Here is a 26,410-nt window from a genome sequence, read left to right on the forward strand (position 1 = left end):
GAATTTACTTAAATAAATCCAAATTTATTCGGTAATAACTGTCCTTTCCTAAATTTAGATATTTCAGTTTTAAACGGGAAACTCCACACTAACATTTATGACAAAAGAGACGATTTTTCGTTCCCTATTGTTAACTTTCCATTTTTAGATGGTGACGTTCCTTTGGCACCATCTGACGGTGTTTATATTTCATAGCTTGTTCGCTATGCCCGTGTCTGTTGTGACGTTTTAGATTTTAACGAACGCAACCTATGTATAACTGGTAAATTATTAAACCAGGGATATCGTTACCATAAACTTTTACTAAATTTTTCCATAGATATAAAGATTTGGTTTTGAAGTTTGGTTGTACCTGTAGAAAACTTATTTCAAACGGGATAGCACATCCTCATTTTTACGGAAATGTTGTTAACCGTGCCCGGAAATTTAGAAATGATCCATGTAAACGTGTCGCTCAATAAACTTATTCTAAAAGGTTACCTATTCAACACTGTTATAAGATCATTGAATATTGTTTTTATTTGTATAAATATTGATTTTGTTATCAGTAAATTAAAAGCCAACTAAATATTACTAGTATGTTATATACATATACATATACATGGATCTACAATCGATACTTGTAACTTGGCATTGCACAAGGTCATGTTTTTCTTTGGCTGTTTATGACGTATTTACATTAAATCCATTGGATGTTGGATATGTACGGATTGATAATTTAATCTCAGATGCATGATTTTTTATTAGTTGTTAGTGGCTTTTAACTAGCTGTCAGATAACTGCGAGTACTCTCAGATCTGTTCATTGTGCCTTTTTGTGTCGGGATGTATAAGTACCCGGCCATGTCCACTTGTATTTTTGTCCATCTGATCAGTTAAGCCTTTTCAACTGATTTTTATAGTTCGTTCTTATGGAGTACTGTTATACCACTGTCCCAGGTTAGGGGAGGTTTGGGATCCCGCTAACATGTTTAGCCCCGCTACATTATTTATGTATGTGCCTGTCCCAAGTCAGGAGTCTGGAATTCAGTCGTTGTCGTTTGTTTATGTGTTACATATTTGTTTTTCGTTCATTTTTTTACATAAATAAAGCCGTTAGTTTTCTCGTTTGAATTGTTTTACCATGTCTTATCGGGGCCTTTTATAGCTGACTATGCGGTATGGGCTTTGATCATTGTTGAAGGCCGTACGGTTACCTATAGTTGATAATGTCTGTGTCATTTTGGTCTTTTTTAGATAGTTGTCTCATTGGCAATCAGACCACATCTTCTTTTTTATATTACACACTAAACAAATCAAATGTCATATTGTCTAATTGAGATAAAATTTACACAGAGGAAACAAAAAATATTATTAGAAGAAAGTAATTTCGTTTTCACTTTTAATTTTAAATATTTGAGAGGTAAGAATTTGTAAATCAATATTTTAATCAACTTATATAAAAAGATTCAAGAAACAAATTTTAATCATACTTGATTTAATATCACGCGGACATGTCATTTTAAATGAATGTCACTAACATTTAAATTATAGATAATTAAAACTTCGTGTGGTAATGACCCTTTACTTAAGAAGATAGTTTTCACTTATATTTGAATTATAGAAGTGAAGTAAAAAAATGATGAGTAAGAGTTCTTTGTTTTGTATGGAATCCAAGTTCATTTTGATTGTAATATGAAGTTTGGTAACTTTTTAAGATTATTACATGTAGCATTAGATTGATAAAGACTAATAAAAATTATGAACATCCAGTTACGATATGTTGTTTCTATATTTACGAAGAATACAGATACACAAAATAATGATTTGTCGACAGTGCTGTCATTATGCGATTATTAATTGTTTACGCACTTCATGCAGAGGCATGTGCATATGAGTTTGTTTTTGCTTTATGTCTTATACCTTTGTATTTGTCTCTTATATATTGGTTATTGCATTCGGTATAAAACATATCATTGAGCATGAAATTGAGAATGGGCCAAAGAGAAACAATCCGAGCAAAGGGCATAAAAAACAGCAGAAGACCTTATGTGTCTATAACACAGCGAGAAAATCCCGCAACCGGAGGCGGGCTTCTGCTCGCCCCATTTACACACAACTGTGCTAGTGCAATGAAAATAGACGTCACACTACACCAAAATCATTCAACATAAAAGAGGTAACTGTCTATGGACAAGCGCAAAAATGCGACGGAGTTACACATTTTTATTAGATCTCAACCATCCCCCTATACAACTAGCAAAATATGTAGAATAAACAAACACACAGCAAATATAAGCAGTTAAAACTGTTTATGACAATCTGTTTTACTATTTATTCGAATTGCAAAAATGGATAATTAACAGTTGGAAATGAAAAATTATATCGTTTATCATACATTTTAGTTTTAAGCTTTTAAGAATAAGAAATAAGATTAGTATATGAGATAGCTTTTAAACTATATAAGATATCTCATATACCATATAAGATATCTCATAAACCATAAAAGATATCTCATTAACTATATAAATTATCTTTAAAGTTTACTAGATAGTAAAACTGCTTGTTGTAAATTTATACTAAAATTAGGCAATTTTCATATAATATGTCAAATATGTCAATAAGCAAAATAATCCAGGTATATATAGTATATGTCAAGGTAGTAATTGGTTTAACGATGTTTCAGAAGTTTTATTTTTCAATCATATCTTTGCACCATTCATATGTCTATTCAAAATTGTGTTGCTACTTCTGCTCCTGGATTAACGGATTTGGAGAATTTTATATTCTCGCTTATTATATGTTAATGCATAATATGAATACAAAAAGTTTCGACAGATTTATATCAAAGAATAACTGTAATTACTAAGGAAATACATGATTTGAAAAACACAATTGAATCGTATTTCAGTGATCAGATTTATACCATCCAATAATTGACATACAGTTTGTCAGAGAAAATGACAAAACATACTTCGTTAAGCTCGGAATGTTCACCCACTGGTGTGAAATTCCTAAAACGTGAAACACCTGTCCAATCAATTATCTAGGGCAGATTATTAGTCAATAAATAAGTGGTTTGAACATGTCATATCATATGTCTCACCTTTTCAACTCTAATACATTTTACGCATTATGTTACAGATAAAGGGTTAATTAACATGTTGAAAGTATCAAACCACCTTGCGGTTGATTTTTTATTTTATATTAGCGATCGATTAAATTTTGTTTGATAAAGGCAAATTAGTATAAGGTTAAGTGACGTAGATTTTTTCTTAAATTGTATTCAATGACTTACTATAATGAGATGTTTAACGTTGTAGACAATTAGTACAATGTCATTAGTGATAGCTGACAAAAAGTGAATTGATACCCGGCCACGTCCACTTGTATTTTTGTCCATCTGATGAGTTAATAAAATTGAGAATGGAAATGGGGAATGTGCCAAAGAGACAACAACCCGACCATAGAAAAAACAACAGCAGAAGGTCACCAACAGGTCTTCAATGTAGCGAGAAATTCCCGCACCCGGAGGCGTCCTTCAACTGGCCCCTCAACAAATATATACTAGTTCAGTGATAATGAACGCCATACTAATTTCCAAATTGTATTTTTCAACTGATTTTTATAGTTCGTTCTTATGTTGTACTGTTATACCGCTGTACTAGGTTAGGGGGAGGGTTGGGATCCCGCTAACATGTTTAACCCCGCCACATTATTTAAGTATGTGCCTGTCCCAAATCAGGAGCCTGTAATTCAGTGGTTGTCGTTTGTTTATGTGTTACATATTTGTTTTTCGTTCATTTTTTTTTATATAAATAAGGCCGTTAGTTTTCTCGTTTGAATTGTTTTTCATTGTCTTATCGGGGCATTTTATAGCTGACTATGCGGTATTGGCTTTGCTCATTTTTGAAGGCCGTACGGTGACCTATAGTTGTTAATGTCTGTGTCATTTTGGTCTGTTGTGGACAGTTTGTGTCTCATTGCCAATCATACCACATCTTCTTTTTTATATGAGTTTTTTTTTACGTCAATAAGGATAAGGATATAGTTATTTAAGCATTAAACACTGATAAAGCTCATTACTAGTTATTTAACCTCCCCCAACTAAAACATTGAAAGAAAAGTAAGTCTTTTGAATTAGTGTGTTCCTTTTTAATACACCTTTTTCTATATAGTACAAAACTTGCAAAATCCTGACTGACATAAAGGTACTGGATTTAAAACATAATGAGTATGAAGTCATCACTTGAAACATTGATAAGATATCGTACTTTGTTTATGTTATTTTGAAAAGGGAATTTTAAAATACTGACCGAATTCAGTGTCGTTACTATGATATGAATTAACTGTTGTTGGCATGATATATCATTTATATGTTAAAATCATTAGAAAATTTACTGTTTTCAAATTATTCAATTATTTGAAATACTTAAGTTTATCTATCTAATTTGTTGACTGCCTTTCCAAAATGTAAAGTTTTTAAAGCATGTCAACGTATCTGATTTGGTCTTTCAACTCTTTTAATTTGATCACCAATGATTAGACTGATGTTGACAAAACATGAGTCGTCTAGGGTACTACATTATATGGAGGTATATTTGATGTTTAACACATGCCTGGTCAATGCCTCTTCTGGATTAAATTTTGTGTTGTCCTGATATATCATTGATATTTACATTTTCTGTAAATAAACAAAAAGTACATAGCAGTTTTAGAAATAGGGTTTCCAATCCTCGCTGTAAAGATTGCATAACTATATGTGACACCACTTTTACGGAAGGTTCGTTATTGAAAGATCTACTTTCAAAATTTGTATTTTATTTGGTCTTCCTACTGCAAGTATTAAAGCGCTAGTGACGAGTCTACTATAATCAAAACGCGCGTCTGGTGTTTAAAATTATATGCCTGGTATGTTGATACGGAATATGATATATATATATGTTAATTTTATGTACATTTACTGAATATACAATTTCCCGTGTAGAATAATGAAAATGAAAAGACAAAAAAAGAAACGCAATTATTTCATTTTTTTTTAAAATCTGCTCGCATCACAGCAAAATTCTACGATATAGCTTAAAACATAGTTTAATGTTTTCTCAATCTATTCCATAATTTAAGCTAGTCCTTTGAATTCCTAAAATATCGTACAAAGATGTGAAAATATTTGTGTCGGGAATTGTCTTTCTTTCGTAATATATATTGACACTTATATGTTACTTATGCATGTTATAAATTTTTAGACCACTAGACAAGTAAAACCATCTTAACATTTAGTTTTTCACCTACGACAGATTCACTTATGCATAACTTAATTATGAAACAGATGAGATTCTTTTTTATATATGAATCATATCCTTATATTTAAATAAGTATCAATCAATTTCTTAAGGGTATCTTCTTTGTAAAAAATAAACCAAATTACGCAATAGAGCGATCGATATTGTTCATTTGAAACAACTTATAATTTGAAGTGATTTTATACCATTAACGACATAAAGGCTACAAATAACCAGTAAATACTGCCATTTCAATGTTAACTGTTCATTTGGTTATAGATCGAAAATCATCTTTTCGTTTACAACAACTTCTACCACCTCGTCATAACACATTTTAAACGCTCCATCTAGATATAAACATACAAAATCATTTATCTTTAAATAGCATCGAATGATATATATACATTGTATTTGCAATGTGGATACAAATATAGCAACATCTACGTAAACTACACAAAGGTAAGCACGCATTACGTTTTTAAACCTATTTCAATTTAGTATATTATATTTATTTCTGTTTTTGTGCAAAATGTGTACATATTTCTTTCCTTTTTTTTATTTTTGTTTGTGCGCGTGGGTGAAGAAAACAGGGGGATTTTCAAATGTAAAATTCAAAAAGATCTGACTTTGACTTTCTTATTTTATTTTATATAAAAGAGGTTTTGTTTTACGTTATTTCAGTCTGATATTGACATATTCAAGGAAAATCATGAAAATTAAGATTTAATCTATGAAAAGTTATCATGTTTATTACAATCCTAACAGTTTAATCGTATTTGATGATTTCTTCTGAATAACGCATTTCATTTATTGCATTTATTATTTTGATTGAAAATGTCACCAAAAGTTATAAACATATTTCAAATTCTTATTTTATGAAACAACATATACTAGTGATTCTGAGGTTACTATACATAAGATGAAAATCTTTATAATTATAGACAACTTTGATGAAACATTGTTAGTGAAATGTACACATTATCACCTTTCATTTGACAAAATTACCATAAAAGGGAATTTGATATTTGTACGCAATGATGTTAAAATATTTGTAATTATGATATTTCCTGTTGCTTTACAGATGTTTATCAAATAATATTATAATTGTTCAGTTTATAAATTACAGAAATAAACATAGACACTGAATTAATGATTAAAACTTTCTATTGGACTTACACAATGATTCCATAAAGTTATATACTGAGGAAAAGGTGTGTCTGGATACGAAACCCCGACGGCTGGAGGTCGTTGATGTTTCTTATACTGACACGCCGTATCCTGAATTGACTAACTAACTTACACTCGATGCTTAACCCTATATTTGTTTTAAATGAAACAAAGCGTATAGTGTTTTTACTGACAATATCATACCGAGATTAAAAGGGGATTTTTTTTTCTAAATGAAACCCTACTTGTAATCTAAATTTGATGACATTCATTAAGACTTTTACTAGTGAGTACATTTTACAAATGTCAATCTTGCCGTTTGCCTATCCCCATTAAAACCATGTGATGATAAGGATAAGCAGGTCAATGTTTAGCGTATTAGTATTCTTATTACAAAAACCAAATACAACATACTCATTGTATGCAGTTGTCAATATGGGAAGGTATAAGACAGACGACATTTTTGGATTTGATAGAAGAGACTGAAGATAAAGCAATGGTTTAACTGAAAAATATTACGTGTATCAGTTTAATGAAGGTAATCATTAAAGAATTGTACATGTAACTGCTTAATATAAAAAAAAATCCTCTTCTTCTCAACATTAAACAAACATTCATATTCGAACATACCGAGGGTAAAGTGTGTCTTGATTAGGAACCTGACGACAGGACATTCTTTTCACAAAATTACAGATTGCATATGCAGTAACCTTATGTTGTGGGGCAATCAAAGGAGGTTGAAACTCTACTTTCTGAAAAATGCTTTTGAAATGGAATATATAGTTGAACTCTCCTTTATCAGGGGTTTAAACTACCATTTAAAAGTGGCTGGATCCGCCCCTGGATGGTAATGTTTGTTAACATTCCAAACATAAATAATTCAGACCAAATAAAAACTATGTTTAAATGACAAAATCAAATAAAAGTTTCCTATATGTGTTTTCTTTACGACATTGCGATATGTGATTACAATTGTAACTTCAGGCAAAGAAGTATTTAATTGATTTTTTTTTTATTCAAAATAGATTCTTAATATTTTTTTACCTGTAGATATCCTGAAATATGTTTATTTTAATATGTTTTGAAACAAATAGTTGTGAACATCATTATTAATCACTTATGTTCATGCAATTAATTATTTTTCTTGTGATAAATACCAATGAACTGGGTTGTCGTGATATAGAAGTGGTAATTAAAAAAAACCCGCTCGTCATCATTTATCTTTAAATACATATGTAGCACTGAATCTATTGTTATTCGTAATAATAGATTTATTCAATATACACTTGTTTCAGAAATAGAAACTATGAAAAATGATAATAGAACTGGGGTGTAAAGAATTATCATTATCTTCATTGTGTAATATTAACTTCTACTATAATCGAGCAGTTTCTGTTCTACAACAGTTTTCTCGGAGTTTCCCTCCTACGGTGAGGTTGAGGTTTACGTGACAGCTTTATAAATCCAAACCTAATTTGGAAAATAGACTTGGATTCCTAGAAGTTCTTTGTATTTGTTTGATTGACACTTTCTTTACTATAACTACATCATACTTGGTTGTGAATTTACTTGGCATATTCAATAACAGATAGAGAAGAATTCTGGATAAAAAAGACCAAGGTTCGGACTTATTTTAACAGTTAAGATTTAACAATCTTAGAAGTTTTAGTTTGTTTGTACTACATTACCAAACTATTCTCACTTAGTTGAAAAAAAGAGTTTGTAACATATGCATGATATGTAAGCTCTTTTGCAAATACAAAATTTCTATCCTGATATATAATATGAGAATATTACTAGGCGTTCATTTTGATTTTTGATTACTAAAAAGGCTTAAACATCATGTAGTTTCAATTTTAGAACTAAAACTTGCAAGCATAACATTATTTTTATTATATGATTTTGGTATTTTGGTCAAACATATTATTAAGTTAAACACTTTAATTTCAGAAATTTCAGATGGAAAGCTTATCATGCTATTGTTGAATAAGAAATAAAAATCGGAAAATTTCAAACTGCATTATCACTAAATCGACATTGGATATATAAAATCTGCTAGATCTGCAGCCATTTTAGGTCCTATCAATCTTTTTGTTCAAATAATCGTTGTTTAAATTCAGATACTTTTGTATATAAGCCATATTATCTGAGAGGTATTTGTAGTTTAAAACAAAACATTCATATTGTATCTATAAACATATAGTAGACCATGTAACGCATTCATAATGTATTTAAAATTAATCGTTAAGTCAACAACAGGTAAAGTTTACACTTTGATGCACAAAGCAACGAAAACAAATTTGTTTTACGAATTAGGGATTTTAAGTAATAAATAAGTATACAGAAATAGACGTACTTAACATAAACAGATTTCTGAATGATATGTTTTCCTATTTTTACCTTAGATTAAAATATCAATCAAAAATTAATGGCATTCGCCTCTCAATATTGTCATTAAAATACCATCGAGCTAAAAATGGATATCCTGCATTCAAATACTTGAGTTTAGACAACTATTTAATACAAAGGGATTCAATCAACCCTTTTTTTAAGAGGAGCTTTTATTTGCAATACTAACTTACCATTGAATAGTAACTGACTTACATCATGTACAAACCATCAAACACCAGGAAAAGTACAAATTAAACTACCAGCTTGCAGAAGCTTTGCATTCATAAAGTTGGAATCAAATCGAATAAGCTTTCTATGATAAATAAACAATATAAGACATTGTAAGCTATAAAGACACAACGTTAAATTGATAATCAAACGGAGGTGTACCTTTTATTTATATTCTTGTACAACTCTAACAATTGAAGATTGATTTTCTATCTTACAAATGATTTTCTTTAAAACACTAAACATACCTTTAATAGACTATAAACAGTGACCTCCGGGTGCGGGATTTTCTCGCTGCGTTTAAGACCCATTGGTGGCCTTCGGCTGTTATCTGTTCTTTGTTCGGGTTGTTGTCCTTTTGACATATTTTGTTAAATTAAGGTAAGGTTTGCATACACAGGGAGATAACTCGAATTCAAATAATTGACAAAAAGGAGGGACCCGCCATTTTGAATTGCTTGGATCAACCAATGTTCGATTACTACAATATTATCGAAAATAAAACAACACCTACCTCAAATTCAACGTTTTGATGTGATTTTATCAAAATTTGAATCGTGGAAGTAACGTAATTACCTTCACTTTGTTAGTTTTCATTTATATGACGTCACGTTTAGCCATAACGTCTTTGTGCAAAAACCATTCATGAAGTTTCGCGGAATTCTATTTTATTTCAAATTTATACATTTTTATGCCCCTGCCGTAGCAAAAGGGGGCATTGAGTTTTAGCCTTTTCTGTTTGTACGTCCATCCGTACGTACGTATCATAGTGTACGTTCCTTTGTCAAAAATTGATTTCCGTTCTCTTACTTTTGTTTGCCTCAACCAACTGATATGAAACGTATGCACAATGCTTATAACATGTTACCACAAAACACAGAATAAATTTGAATTTTGATGTCATCAATTTTACCGTTCTAGAGTGATGAGGGGTCGGAGAAGGGGGTACCTTTCTCCTTCCTCCCGTCCCCTTTTCCCCCTTTTCTTGTCTACCACCGTCAAACATAAAAAACTAATGTATGGGAAGCTTATTTTAGTAGAAATCGATCTAATGTCTTGTTGTCATGGCTTGTCCCAGTCTTGTCCTTTCAAAAGATAGAAGTGTTGTTTATCCTGCTTCAAGACGTAGAACCTCACCTTTTTCACTGACTGTTAAGTTGTCTCTTTCATTTGATTTGTAAGTCTAGATCTGATGCACGCCGTTTCCCAATGTTTTTTTTTATAAAGTATAAATATAAATTATAGAAACGCAGGATTAAGTGAAAATACGGCACATTTTTGGGACACTTTTGGTGAATTTCGTTAAGAAACCCACTCGTTTTAAAATGGTCTGACCGTTCATAATACGCCGAGTGTTTTACTTATAGAAGATGCATATATTATATTTTCAGGATATTTTAACGAATGACAGAATGTTGAACTTGGTCTTTTCAAATGTACAGTTTGCAAGGTTTGTCCACAAATACGCACACTACCCACACGTTTACATCATTCAAAATATATGATATTTTATCAATCACTTTTACAACTGACGGAATGTTTCTAATAGTAATTGTTTTATGGATGCATTACAAATGTGTCTTTCAGACACCACATCTTCCTATATCTATCTACAACTATTTCAAATTGTATTGTATCGTCCTGAACATGCCTGAAGTATTTGCCACCGGACATTTTACAACCTCTAATCAAACAATTAATAATTTATAATGTTTTATGTTTGTGCTAGAGAGGACATATCTGTAGACACATTCCTCATTTTTTTCAAGCTCTTACGTATTAATAATACTGTGGTTGAAGAGTATCCATGGCACAATCAATTTTGATTTGACGGTCGCAAATTTTCGTTTTACTGTCTCCGCTACGCGTCGACAGTAAAACAGCTTTTGCGAACATCAAATCGTCCGTTGACAGTGAGTACTCTTCAACTACAGTACCGTTATTCCTGTGAACTTCATTGAAGTGATTTTAATTTATTGAAAGTATGTGAAAGATTTTCATATAACAGGTCTACATTACTAAATTTCTTATTCTATATATGGACAATACGTATACGACTGGTCATTTGTATTCCCAGGCCATCTTCTGTTTTGTTTATCTCATTTATAGGAGCGTGTAGTTTGTTTGTTTGGTCAAAAACTCCAAATGTGAACATCATATGTAACAATTTGACAAATCATACCAGTAATTTATCTTTCTCCTGCAGGGCTTTTTCCTGCTTAGTCCTAAATATTTGATCATATTTGAATAATATGTGTTGGTGTCCAGATTTAAATGAATGAAATAAACATGGCTGCTTTAAATGACTTTCCTAGTCAAAACTGATGTCTGCATACAAACAATTTACCAAACACGAGGCAATAAAGCAATTTTCATTACTTTTAATGGCAATCAGAATGCTATCCTAAGATTCAAAATATTACAGTTTGAAGCACGGAAAGAAAATAAGTGTTTTTAGGCACCTTTTTATGAACTTTTGAATTGAAATTTATTATTAGTGAACGGACCACAATTATTCATATATGTTTTATTCAGTTTTATATTTATATAGTCTCTTGCATACATTATTATTTTAGAAGAATTCAAATACAAATTTCCCTAAAAAACGTCAAAAATCGCAATTTTAACTTTTCACCTTAAAAAACGGGACGGGCGATGTTCGATTTTTTTCATCAAATGATTGGGTACTCCTCCCTGAACAAAATGATGTATCATATTGGTATAATATCACTTAGAAAAAAAATCCATGTATCATGCAAACCTTACCTTAACTCCTCACTTGTTAAGGCATGGAGCGTGTCAGAGCTTGATATTTAGTTTAGCCATCTACTCGATGTCTACATATTTATTTGGTATTGACTTGGTATCCTATCAAAGTTAATCACATATTTCCCCTTTTCAAACCCCAATAATTGACTAGTATTTATAAAGATATTTTCATACCTAGAATTCTGCTATTTGACAGCTAATCTTGCTAACTTGGAGCGGTTTGTTTTGTAGTCTGCGATGCATGAATGTGCAGCAATAGGGTTGTGGAACCTGATGCCTCGTAAAGCGAGGATGTCTCTTTCTCTTAACTGATAATAATTATTGGAACCTATTTTTTTTAAATTGTATATATATATAAATAGAAACAATGTATTTCCCACAAGGAATCTATTTATGATTAAATATTTGCCACTTTTACATTGAAGGTTCGTAAAAGATATATCCTAGAATGGAACATTCATATGCACTACTTTATTTCATAGGTCAAATATCGGCATATGGAGCCTATTATCGACCTTCACATGCCTCGAACTTCTAAAGGTTTAAACACAAATATGAGTCTTTATGAGATAAAACATGGAAATCATATCTGCGAATCAGTATGAAAACAAAACAAAATTTCTCTGAATATCATATATTGAAAAGGTGCGTGGTTTGCGAAATAGCTGTCTTTATAAAGTGCACCCTATAATAATACATTTTTTCCAAAAGAAAAATCTTTAAAAAAAACTTTCTCTCACAACAATACTAGTACAAAAAAATCATAGCCTGAAAGATATCATTCTATGTACTCCTACTTTTCATTTACAGAATATTTAAAATGCCCGCCCTTGTTTCGTTTTATAAGAAAATTGAGAACTATACTTTAATAACTTTCGGCTTACCAATTGTCGAGTTTCTTGCGTAAATAGAAACGTTATATGCACTTAAAAATCAAAGTTTAACATATAGGGTTGTGTGGCATATTTTCAATATTTATAATCATCGAACTTCTCAAAGTTATAACTCACAACTTTGGAATTTTATTTATTTTTGTAGTACTCTTCACTCCACTTTTTGTTTTTAAGTTTCGTCGCTATCCTTGTGAATTATATTTGTTACATTCACAAATAGTTTCTTGTTGATATGCAAGATAGAGATTATATCTTTGAACCAGTATGCAAATAAAACTAAATATGAATATTTCATATCTCCCCAAAAAAACGTTGTTTATGAAACAGCTGTTTTTATAAAAGTGCTAATTTTATTCAAAATTGAAAAAAAAACTTTTTCTAACAACGATGCTTATTTTTCAAAATCATATCCAAAAAAGAAATCATTCCATGTACTTTTCATTTATATAATTCAGTTTGCCGTGGTCATCTATATTCGCACTGTTAAAATTCCAAAGTTGTGTGCCTTTCAGTTAAAACATAAGTATAATATCTGGGAACTAGTTTGCAAATACAAATACAGTATATCTATTTATATTATATATCTCCCCAAAAGATTCATTATTCTTACGTTGAAAAGCGTAATACAACTGTTGACTTTATTTATGAAACAGCTGTATTTACAAAGTGCAACCTTTGTAAAAAAAATTTAACTGATTCAGTACTGAAAAAATAGGAATGTATATCCATTATTGAGAAAAACTTTACCCCATAGAGTCTTTGTATAATTTAAAACTAGTTTAAACAGACATATAAAAAAAGAGACGACATCGTCCTAATTTGTTCCATTATCAAGAATATAGATGAAGAGACAAATACCGTATCAAAAAATGTATAAGGTTACATAACAAAACAATCCTGACTGAATACTTCTTTTTGTTAATTTATACTTTATACACACGAATAACAATAAAAACGTAAAAGACGAGAAGCCGTATGATGAAACTAACTTTATCTTTAACATTTTGGAAATACGTCCACATTTTTTTTCATTTTATAATTTATTACATAACAGATTGTCTTCTTATACATGTACATATCGTATATGAGCACTGTCTTGTGCATAGGTAAAGTATAAGGGTCAACATGCATGTATAACATTATACATTGTAGTTAAAAAAAAAACACCTTAAGAGTTCGATTTTGTTATTTTTATTTCTTTTTCTCTAATACTTAGCCGATGTATTCTTTTCCTATCCTGTTGATTATTATATTTAATAAATGTGTTGTTCGTTTCATATCATTTCTTGACTGGTCACATTTCAACTATGATGTAAACCAGATACCTCGTGTAGGGAGATTGTCAAATTCTCTGCGCATTCAAATCTATTTAGCATTTAGCTCTTTCATGGTGCCATTTTATTTTAGAAGGCAACGTTTTTTTGAAAATTTCCACGACTTTTATTCAAAACGGTCTCTATTACATAACGGAGATTGAAGTAGTTTTTTACTGAAGTCATCCAAAAAATCGGTCTTTACAAGCTCTTTTATGTTCAGATGAACATTTTAACTAGTGTTAATCCCGTTAATAGCCGTAAAAAAATAGGCCCAATAATACATAAAATATTTGGCACTGGACGTTATGTCTCTTGTTCGTGCGTCTTTTAAATAGTGATACTCGAAACCTGCTGAAAACCCGCCGTGCAATATTCGGATTAGTAAACGATTAATACCCTCACGACACTTACCAAAAAGGAAATCCTGGATAATCATAGGTGTGATCTATGTTCCTTTAGAATTTCAACCAAAGATGAAAAACTGGATCTTCCATCACTATATTCGATACCTAAACTACATAAGTGTCTTTACAAACAACGGTATATTGCTGGGTCCTCCATTTGCTCCACGAAACCTCTTTTAAAATTATTAAGATCTATTTTCTCAGCGTTCAAAGACGGGTTTCAAAGTTATTGTGAAACTGCCTATTCTAGAGGTGACGTGAATCAGATGTGGATAATATTACTTAAAAATTCCAAAGATCTGTTAGAGTACATACAATCTAACTCTCTTTCATCTTGTAATAGTATTAAAAGATTTGTCTTTTCTGAACACTACACAAGTATTCTACATTCCAAACTAAAAGACAAATTGAAAGAGTTGGTATTGCTTTATGGATAACGTAGATACAAGTATCTTGTCTAAGAGAGGGATAAATCCTACTTTGTAAAGGATAACTCTGATTCAAACAAAAAATTCTCTGAAACTGACATTATCAAGATGCTTGATTTCTTGATTGACAACATATTTGTTATGAGGCTGACTTCATACAGGCATTTCTTAGAAAGAAAGAAGTAAAGAATATCCTTTAACTCTACTTTCCGCTAAATAGATTATGTTCTTTCACTAAATAATTTAAAATTTGGTGACTATATTGAACGCATCTATTCCATCGAACTAGAGATAAAGGATACTACAGATACAGTTAAGTCGGCCTCATATATTGACTTACACCTAGAAATTGACAATGATGGTCGGTTAAAATCTAAACTTTATGACAAAAGAGATGATTTCATCTTTCAAATTGTGAATTTTCCATTTTTAAGTAGCAACATTCCAGCAGCACAAACATACGGGGTATATATCTTCCAATTGATAAGATATTCCCGTGCTTGCATTTCCTATCATGATTTTCTTGATAAAGTGTTGCTGCTCACGAGGAAGCTAGTAAACCAAGAGTTCCAAATGGTGAAGTTGAAATCATCCCTTCGTACATATTACGGGTGCCATCATGAGTTGGTTTAACTTTATGGAATAACCGTTTCACAAATGATATCGGATATGTACCTACCTATTCGCCAAAACGTGTCCTCTGCTCTACGCCAAAACGTCCCAAGTCTTTTAGCGCTAATACATGTATGTTCTAAATGACATCAATAACGTTTATGTCAATTCTATGATTGGGGATATAGTTGATGAAGTGGTCATTTATTAGCATTAGTTAGTTAAATACCGGTTGTAATGATTACTAGTTTTATAATTGTAAATTCAATCTGTAACATATCAATTTACTTTTGTCCGTATTTGCTTATTGTCCAGTTTGAAGTATGTTATGCTCATTTAGAGCTAACATACAAATAATTCTAGTCCAGTTAAATTAAAAAAGAGTGACGAAAGATACCAGATGGACAGTCAAACTCATAATACGAAAATAAACTGACAACGCCATGGCTAAAAATGAAAAAAAGACAAACAGAAAAACAACAGTACACATGACACAACATAGAAAACTTAAGAATACGCAACACGAACCCCACCAAAAACGATCGGTGATCTCAGATGCTCCGGAGCAGTAAACAGATACTGCTCCAAATATGGCACCCGTCGTGTTGATTATGCGATAATTAATCTGGTAAATAGTCTAATTCGGTAGGTACTTTGAATGCACGAAATTTAATTTCTAAATCCACGAAAATTGGTACGGTCTAAATTAAATAAATAAACAGTAAATGGATTGAAGAATTGCTTTTGTATAAAACTTTCAAAGAATATTTAAGATGAAAAAATGTATGTATGGCCACAACACATAATCGCTTTTTGACGAACTGTAGATTGCATTGTAATCGTGATAAATTATGAAATAACACAGGTTATGATATATGTAATAATTGAAGCACTTTTCAATGACATTTGATAACATCCGATCTGATTTCCAAAAATGAATAAACTATGGTTCTGAAGGTTATAGTCGACATAGGCATATTATATGTCACAACTTTCTATTCATTTAACAACGTAGATAAACCCCATAGAGAATGATAATATTTGGTATAGATTATGTAAGAGTAAATACAGTTATAAAAAGTACAACCTGGCATGAACAGCACACATTATCACAGCATAATAAATGTTACATGCTAAAAAAAACACACACATACAAAGATCGATGTCGAATATGGGGTGAATCACGATTGCATCCTTTTTTAGTATGCTACGCATGCATATCATATACATTTTTTTTTCCAATCTAATCATTGTTTAATCCATCTCTAATATTGTCCATTTTTGTAGAGAAAAAATAACAGCGTTAGCTTTACATTTGTAAAACTATGCATGAACAATATTTTCTTATATTTCAGGGTTATTATAGAGGTGAAATAATCGTTTATAGACTTGACGTATAGAAGGATAATGGTAAAATTCAACAACTATTGGACAGAACACACGATTACTATATGTTTAATCAAATAAAATTATTTTTTTATAACAAACTACAGTAATTGGCATTTTAATCAATGTAAGTAATGGCCAAAAACAGAATATAAACCTATTCTATGAAACACTTTACATTAAAATATGGAAACATTTGGGCTGTTAATTGAAAAGAAAAACATGTCGTTTTGAAAGAGAATAACTACATTTATACATGGTGTAACTGGTACTGACAACGGTTAAAGTTAAAAACACTAATAAAATGTTGCAGCTGTTTTAAAAGTTGTTTAAATTATTCTTCTCTTTTGATCGCTTTTGTCGGTTAATACAAATTGCATCAACCGGTTCGTTTATCTAGATATGATTTTTTCATAACCCTTTCGTACAATTCGCCTCTTTTTTCAAAAGAGCTAAATATGAGTGATAAAAATTGACAAAAAACCGGTGAAATTGTTTTATATTTTCACCACACGCCATAGAAAGTAAATTTTATACGTGTTAGTTTCAAATTGTGCGTAGTGAATATCAACACATTGGTCGAAGAGATGCAATGATAATAATTATTCGTTTAAAGCCGAACATCCAAGAACATTTCATTTCTGCTGTTAGCAAATCTGATAATCTAAATAACTTGAAATAGATTTCAGAAATACTTTCAATTTCTTGCGTTGCAATTTTGGCAGCATATTTCAAAGAAGACGAAATTAATGTCAGCTTCCTTTTTTCACGCATAGAACGTCATATTTCCATTGAAACCTGACCGTAGAGTGCCTGCCTGTCATTACAGGGCTCTATACAACACGACTGGCTCTTAGGTTGCATCTATGCAGTCGACGGACCAATGCACGAACACTAATACGACCACCTGGGGAAACAGTGTATTTGTTAATGCACAGATGACCTTTAATAAAAGGTTACTAGACTGCTTTATTGGAGTTCAATCTTTTTGGTCGTAATGAATTTTCTTAGTGTATGTTAAAGGTAATTCATAACACAAAACATAAATATTTTTTTCGAAATAGTTAAAAATATATTGCCAATTATATTTCGGTGGTGCTTAACTTTTGGCGGACTGTATATTTAAAACACACTTATTTGATTTTTTTGGACAAATGCCAAAACTTGTTTATGAATTAAAACAGGTAAATCAATTCATCCAGATGCGTTGATACAAACCTGAATTTATTCCCATGAGAAAAAGCTTGTGAAATTACATAATTATTCAGTATAAATTTTCACACAAAATATGATAAAACGGATGCTTTTTAAATTGTGATACATAGACCAGTTTACTATTCATTACGGGGCAACACTTCTGAAGTTATTCATGTTAATTCCAGCTGTCGCAATGCATTGCAGACTATAGGTTTCAACCGTCTCAATATTTTGATTTTTTACACAGTTTTTACATATTCTGAGAGAATGTTGACCAGGACTATTTTACTAGTTAATTCACCATAGTGATTTGAAATTAAAATATGTCACTAAACTTTAGCTAAATTTCTTTTTTTTTGTGTTGTTTTCAATTATTCTTATACATATTTTGATAATCTTTTTTTCGAAAATTTTGCCAGTACTATGCAACCGTTTACGTTTCAGCTACGAAATACGAATGGAGCTGACCGACTTTTCATCCTATAAAGTCACTTTTGTGACTTTTTAAATAGGAATATTTTAAGGTTTAAAAGATTCAGGGTCTTTGCATTTGAATTTGTTAAAAGGGTAACAGAATTTCTTCTTATAATTATCTTATATCCTGTTATTAAAATTGACATGTAAATATTAATTTTAACCTATTGACTGTCTTTTAATTTTAGGTCGACTCTCCTCTAATAAGGAGGGAGAAATTTCTTGGTTGGGATATATAAGCATTTTAAATTAATAGCTCTTCATAGTATTTTGAATATATTATTTATTTCATAGATTTTGATGGGTTTTCGTTTTATGAACTATGGATCAGTGTTTGTATGATTCATTTATTTGATGAAAGATGAATCATTGTATTCTATCATATACTTTTATATCGTATTACAATAATCCACGACGTATAGAAGCAACCTATGCCGTATAAAAATTATTTGAAGTTATATCTTAGCCTAATAAATTAATCAACTCATTTTTGATACTGTTCGTGTGCATGATGCAAACAACTCAGCTTTTTAAAACCTGTCATAATTCATTCGAAAAAAAATTGAAACTTATATAATTTGAACTGAATAGAAACTACAGATTGATAATTAAAACAAATATGTTAACAAATGAAACAAAATATGTCATGTATAACCTAACAAATATATAACTTCATCATCTGGCAGGTAAATGAAAATTCTTAGTTATCAAAATGGAAGAAGTTTCGAAGACGATATATAACGAATTGATAACAAACTATATAATTTTGTAGTTCAAAGATGACTTTAGGACAATATTACAGACTAATCCTGTGTCTAATGGGATGCAATGCCTGTGGGGAGCAAGGTTATTATGATTTATCATTCACCATACAGATTCATGATACCTTAAAAAACAGTACTGTAAAACAAAATATTAGGTAGATCAGCAAACAAAACCTTCACCATATTAACAGACATATTGTAAAAAAAATACACATGAAGGCAATAGTATTAGTACATTGCAGTATTTAACCAATATAATAAATCGATAACGAAGATCCAAATCATCATAGAAAAATGCATGTACCCAAAAAAGAGCCAGAAAGGTTGCGGTGACAGAGTATGTGTTTCCTGTCATCGCCATTCAAATCTACACTCAGTTAATATTTTCATAATCGGGCATGGAACATAATATTAGTTTACGAGTATTATAGTATCTAAAGATTATAGACTGCGAAATTGTGAGCTGATACACAAACACTAAATTCGTTATGATAACTGTTCAATTAGTATAAGACTTCGTGAACCGCAATTGGCCGCAATTTATCATATTTACATACTTATACCTATGAACAGAACCGCAAACCTATCCTAAATATGATTCATTTGTTTTAAGTATTTTTCAAGACAAACTATGTGTTAAGTATCACTTCCGACATTTTTTCCTTCTGAACTAAAACAACACGTTATATGATAGTCAATCGCCGATAAGACTTCAATGACCACATCATTGGTGACAAAGCTATGGAAATATTTTATCTATATTGTATGCACGTATACTTATTTACCTAACGAATAAGAACATGTCTTTACAAAACATTAACTTTAAAGGAAATGAAATATTAAAATGTAGTTAACTCTGTTTTCTTTGATCTTAAAATAACACTTTATGCAAGCATCGTTTTATAATAAAATCTTATTTATTATATTTGTTTAAAAAGAATGAAGGTGTTACACCTCAGGACAAAATGATCCAAAGCTGTATTAAACAAATCTTTACAAATTTGGGTCTTCAACGCTCTTCAACATAATACTAATGTTATTTTTTTAACTGCTTTCATTCAAACGACACTGATGAGTCCGCTGAAAACAAAACGCGTCTGACGCACATTCCTGGTATCTATGATTAGTTTATTCTATAATGGAGTTGAAGTCTTGTGTAATAAGCAAAACCATATTGGAAACCAGCCGGAATTGACTAAAAGGACTAAAGCTGACTAGGGGGAGAAAAACTGAATAAAGAGAGAAAAACTTACTTAAGGGAGAAAACTGACTAAAGAGAGAAAAACTGACTAAAGGGAGAAAAGCAGACGAAAGGGAGAAAAACTAACTACCGGGAGAAAAAACTGATTTTAGGGAGAAAAACTGACTAAAGGGAGAAAAACTGACTAAAGGGAGAAAAACTGATTTTAGGGAGATAAACTGACTAAAGGGAGAAAAACTGATTTTAGGGAGAAAAACTGACTAAAGGGAGAAAAACTGATTTTAGGGAGAAAAACTGACTAAAGGGAGAAAAACTGATTTTAGGGAGAAAAACTGACTAAAGGGAGAAAAGTTGACTAAAGAGAGAAAAAACGAGTACTGAAATTCTTATCCGATCTAGCATCTGTATATCTTAGCGACACAATATATTTATCTAGTCCTATGTACGTTTCAAAATAAGAAGCAGTCCGATGAGAGAACTTATTCTTACATTTCAATTTTATAAGGGCAAAAACATATCAAAACTTAGTATTTAAGAATTCATTATTATCATAACTATTTTCCTCAATATTTTGATTTATTTTCATGTTTTAGTTTCATTAAACCTGGTAACAGATAATATTACGATTGGACAAGATGTTGTACTAACTTGTACTGTCCATGGAATACAAACGATTGATAGAAAAACAACCAGACAGTGGTCCATGGGAGACGATGACGAACTTATATGTTACAATGGCCGAATAAATAATCTTAGAAAGTATGACGAGAAAATACTTTTTGGAAATGAATTCTGTCTTACAATATTTAATATTACAGAAGCGGACCTCAACGTAGTTTATCAATGTCGCTATGGATTCGATGCAGCAAGTAAATTAATTGAGGCAGATAAACCCACATCAATGTGTAAGTATGCGGTTTCGTATGATTATAAATAACAAAATTATGATTGTGCATGTCACAAGTCTATAGCCTGTGATTCAGTGGTTATCGTTCGTTACCTATAAATATGTGTTTATATTTGAATGCCTTATCCCCTCACTAAATTATTATAACTGATAAAAACAGCATTCGATTTGGAAGGCTTTACCTTCTATGTTGACTAATCTCAGTTCACGCAGTCATTTTAAGTGTAATGAAATGATCCCCTACTAAACATCTTACTATAATTGTAGAAAGATGTATTTAGAAGCATACATTGTAAATTTATAGGTAAAATTTATCCCTATGTGTAGTGACAACTGCAAATTATACCTTATCCTTTGACAAATGATTGGATCTTGTGGATTTCTTACGATTAAAATAATCATAAAGTGCCTAAAAAATCAATCCACAATTGTTACAATTATCTAATTCTTTATCTCTTTTCCAACCGATCTGCAACATATACATTTATATTAATACATATCAAGTATGTTTAAAATATATTTAGTGTTACCCTTCGAGTAAAGTTTGATTAGCCCGCTATATTGCAAAATAGTGGGCCTGAGTATTTTAGATGAGTTTGAAAATTTTTACAATAATCCAAGGTAAAATGAAAGTTTTATAATTTATATCAGACATTATGACGTAATTAAGTCGTGAAATTAAATTGTTTGTAGTGTTAATGTTATGCTCATTGAATTTTTGTTTTTTTTCGTTAATTATTTGACAAAACTCAACATTTCTGAAATACTTTTTTCACTTTCGGTGGTGTTTGTCATAGGAACTATGGTAACGCATTTTTGTTTGGCATATGCTCTGTTCCACAATTTTAAACGAAAAACTTAACAGATATGCGTTCAAATCAATTTTCTGGATTTACTTAAACCATGAAATTGAACAATGTGAAAATACAATGACTAAATACACATTTTACTATAATGACCCTGGCATCTACCAGTTTGTTAAATACTTTGATTTAAAAGGGGTTCTCGTTTGGTGTTTATTTTAGTATTGTTATGCATGAATAAAAACTTTAAGACATTCTGATATTTTTGCTATCAATGATATTTATTTTTGACAAAGTTTAACTTAGGTTGGCTTTAGAATATATACTCATCCTATTAAATGGTCTGAAATTATTGAAATTAGTAAAAACTTTGATTTTGATTTTATTTCAGTATCATTAAGATTGGTAACCGAGATCATTATATTCGGAGGAAATATGATATTGACATGCACTGTAAAAGGGATCAGCGCACTAGACAGAGACGTAACTAGGCAATGGTCTATGGGAAATGAAGACCATCTTTTAAGTTACAATGGCAGAATAAATAATCATAAAAAGTATAAAGAAACTATTCTTCATGGGAATGCATTCAGTCTTAAAATATCAAATGTAACAGTTCAAGATGTAAATGCAACTTATCGATGTCGATATGGTTTCGATACAGCCACATACTTCATCAAAATAAGCGAAAGTGCAAGTCTACAAACAGGAGGCCAATTTTATCATTCTTCAAATATACCAAGTCGAAATACAGAAACACAAGCAGACAAAGGAAATTTAACACGTAATGATACAATATCCTTTACGGGTAAGCACTATCATAATACATTCATTTCTTTCCTTTACAAAAGGCGGATTCAAGAGGCCCTTTTGAGCCCGCCTACTATCTTTATGGTAAAAAATTTGGTTAATTATATATAGGGAATCACTGTAGCATGACATGAGCTGCCCCAAAAACCTCTTTGGTGAATAAGGGTCTGCCCTTTTAGAAAAAAGGTTCATTTATGGGCATTAAGTTTTCAAGTCTGTGCGTCCGTTCGTCTGTTTGTCCATCCGTCCTTCCGTTCGTTCGTCGGTTGATTCGTCCGCGTTTGTCCCGCTTCAGGTTAAAGTGTTTAGTCGAGATATTTTTGACAATGTCCAATCAACTTGAAACTTAGTATACATGTTCCTTATGCTATTATCTTTCTTATTTAAAACCAAATTAGAGTTATTATCCCATGCTCACAGTCCACTAAAAATAGAACAGGATAGTGCTAATGGAGTATCCGTGTACTGGGGTCACATTTTTGTTTTACTAATTGATATAACCATGTATTTTTGCGAGCAAAATTCAGTTAAAAGTTTAAGGTTTGTTGGGATTAATTATTAGATAACAACTTAAAACATGTAACTGAAGTGTATATGATTATTTCTTAAATATTAAGAACAGGCAGGAATAAAATGTGTTTAAATGTTTAAAAACGTCTAATAAATTTCCTTTGAAATATGTTCTAATTGACATTAATGAATCAATTTTGAATTCCAATGTTTTTTCTACCAAGAAAATCGAACAAATAAACGAACAAAACAAAGCAAACAAAAACAGCACGACGGGTGAAACATGTGGAATAAGATCTGCTCACCTTTCTGGAGTACATAAGAACAGCCCCAGTTTTTGGTGGGGTTCGTGTTGATTAGTCTTAATTTTTCTATGTTGTGTCTTGTGTACTATTATTTGACTGTTTGTCTTTTAATTTAAGCCAGGGCGTTGTCAATTTATTTCCAATCTATGAGATTGACTACTTCCTCTGGTATCTTTTGTCTCTGTTTTTGAACCCTTCTGGTGAACATCTGTTGTAAACCTTCTTGTTCTTTGATTTTTCGTGGATTGTTTTCTTCTCTAGTGATCAAGCTGATAATGATAGAACGATATAAATTTCGAAATAAAAGAATAATTCTTTGGACTGGAAATTGATACCATCATATGCATTTATGAACATCACAAAAGAAAACCCAAGCACTAAGATAGAGGTTGATAATATGTCGATAATCTTTACCGTCTTTATTCATTGTATTCTTTATTTTCGTACGGAAGCTTCTATATAATAGGTACATTTTATAAACATGGAAACCGTCTTAAAATTTGTAAATATTTAATGAATGCCTTTAAGATTAAGTTTTCTGTAAGTTAGTTATGTGTCCCAGATGACTGCTATTTTCCCTTATACTTACCCAAGTGTAACATACAAGTGAGAGGTTTATCTAGCTATAATACTAGATGGAATTCACCCTTTTCTATGTAAGAAAATGACTGTTTCAAGTCAGGAATTAGACAGTTAGTGTCCATTCGTGTGATGTGTTCGAGCTTTTGATTTAAGCATTCGATTTTTTTGGTGGAGGGGTTAAATAATCTTCTTATTTATCACATCATTGCTAACTGTCAAAATCTTTTCTACATCGGATTTATTTGTTTCAAGAAAGACTGGTTATAACGAAATGTAAACAATAAATTCTAGTATGTTTACGACTGTTTTAATACAAGCAACTCTGATAATTCATGTAAAGGTGAAACACTCTTTTTACATTTCAAAATTACAATTCGTAAATATATTATGCGTTCCTGCACACCTCATTTAAATTGATGCCATGCATGAATTATAGCTTAAATCTTATAGTTTACGATCCATTAAAAATGGGGTTAAATTTCACTATTTTATCTCAACGCTGACCGTTGACCTTTGTTAATTTTAATGTGCTTATCATTTTTGTATTTTCTTCTTTACAGAAAAACTAGGAACAGAGATCAATGTGCCCTTGCTAGCTACACTGGTTCCGTCAGCTGTAATTGTTGTAGCAGTTGCTGTAATTTATATTGTTATTGCGAAACGAAAACATCAACGAAAAGGTAATTAAAACACTACTTGAATAATTGTATTTGGTGTACCAGTATGCACAAAACGCTCTACGTGTTTGATGTTTAATAATATTTCCTTTCATCTGTCTTAATCTTTTCAAGGCAGTGATATGTGTGTGTGTTTTGTGTATAAATTGTAGTCAGTAGGTATGTCATATGTAAAATTCTTACATTCGTTTTGGGTATACAAACATTAGAAAAGAATTACATCATATGATCACCGTGGTTTCATTATTGTTCGTTGGATACCAATTGTCATGGATTTTGTGGGTACAGGTGAACTACCGTATTCAATGTACAACGAATAACGAATTTTCTCGAGGCCTGTGTGCAGACGTCGTCAAAACCTTGAAATCAGATATTCATGAACATGCAGTTTTTGTAATCGACGAAAATTATTACCCATGAAAATTAATGAATCCACTGTACGTTAACACAGTCGAAAGTCATGTCAGTATTACTTTTTAAGTCTTCTAAAATTACATTTCGAAATATATACCATAAAATCGAGAAAGGAAATGGGGATTGTGTCAAAGCGACAGCAACCCGACCATAGAGCAGACAACAGCCGAAGGCCACCAAAGAGTCTTCAATGTATCGAGAAATCCCGATCCCGGAGGCGCCCTTCAGCTGGGCCCTTAAAAATATGTATACTAGTTCAGTAATAATAGACGTCATACTTAACTCAAAATTATATATAAGAATATAAAATAAAAAATCACAAGACTAGCAAAGGCCAGAGGCACCTGACCTCAACCCTCCCCCTATACCTGTAGTCAATGTAGCAAAGTGAACGCATAACAATACGCACAATAAAACTCAGTTCAAGAGAAGTGCGAGTCCGAAGATGTAACAAAAAAAAAAAAAAAAAGACAATAGTACATAGTCTATTTGTATGTAGGTTTGATAAAAAAAAATGCTGATAATATAAATAAAGAAAATACTAGATATGTTAGATAAGAAGGATGGCATTATAGCAATTTAGCATTTGACAGACATGCATTCTAAATATTTCCAGTATAGAATAATCTTCTTTGCTAAGACGCTAAGGTTATCGTGATAAATTTCAAGCACATGTCTAGAAATTGAGGAATGGAGGTATCCACCGACACAAAGGGTTACCAGTTTAATTGTAAACAATGTGTATGTTACTTGAATAAATCGGAAAAAAAGTAAATGTATGGTTCTAAAATACTGAAATCCCTTAAGCTCTGCAAAATGCCCTTGGTTAGACTAATTTTTATTTCAGAAACAAAGAACAAGAACAAAACAAATGACAAAAACATACCAGAAGATGAACCATGTTTGCTATAG

At 31.2% G+C, this 26,410-nt stretch overlaps 1 protein-coding gene across 1 annotated transcript; it reads left to right on the forward strand.

The window, feature by feature from the left end:
• Positions 1 to 7,740: 7,740 nt before the first annotated feature.
• Positions 7,741 to 26,410, forward strand: LOC134701229 (uncharacterized). Its single transcript, XM_063562361.1, has 6 exons — positions 7,741 to 7,857; positions 10,438 to 10,496; positions 19,298 to 19,371; positions 21,084 to 21,395; positions 22,592 to 23,008; positions 26,346 to 26,410. The coding sequence occupies exons 1-6, from the start codon at positions 7,741 to 7,743 to the stop codon at positions 26,408 to 26,410; spliced, it is 1,044 nt and encodes a 347-aa protein (XP_063418431.1).

This window comes from Mytilus trossulus, unplaced genomic scaffold, assembly GCF_036588685.1.
Source record: "Mytilus trossulus isolate FHL-02 unplaced genomic scaffold, PNRI_Mtr1.1.1.hap1 h1tg000234l__unscaffolded, whole genome shotgun sequence".
NCBI classification, from domain to species: domain Eukaryota; kingdom Metazoa; phylum Mollusca; class Bivalvia; order Mytilida; family Mytilidae; genus Mytilus; species Mytilus trossulus.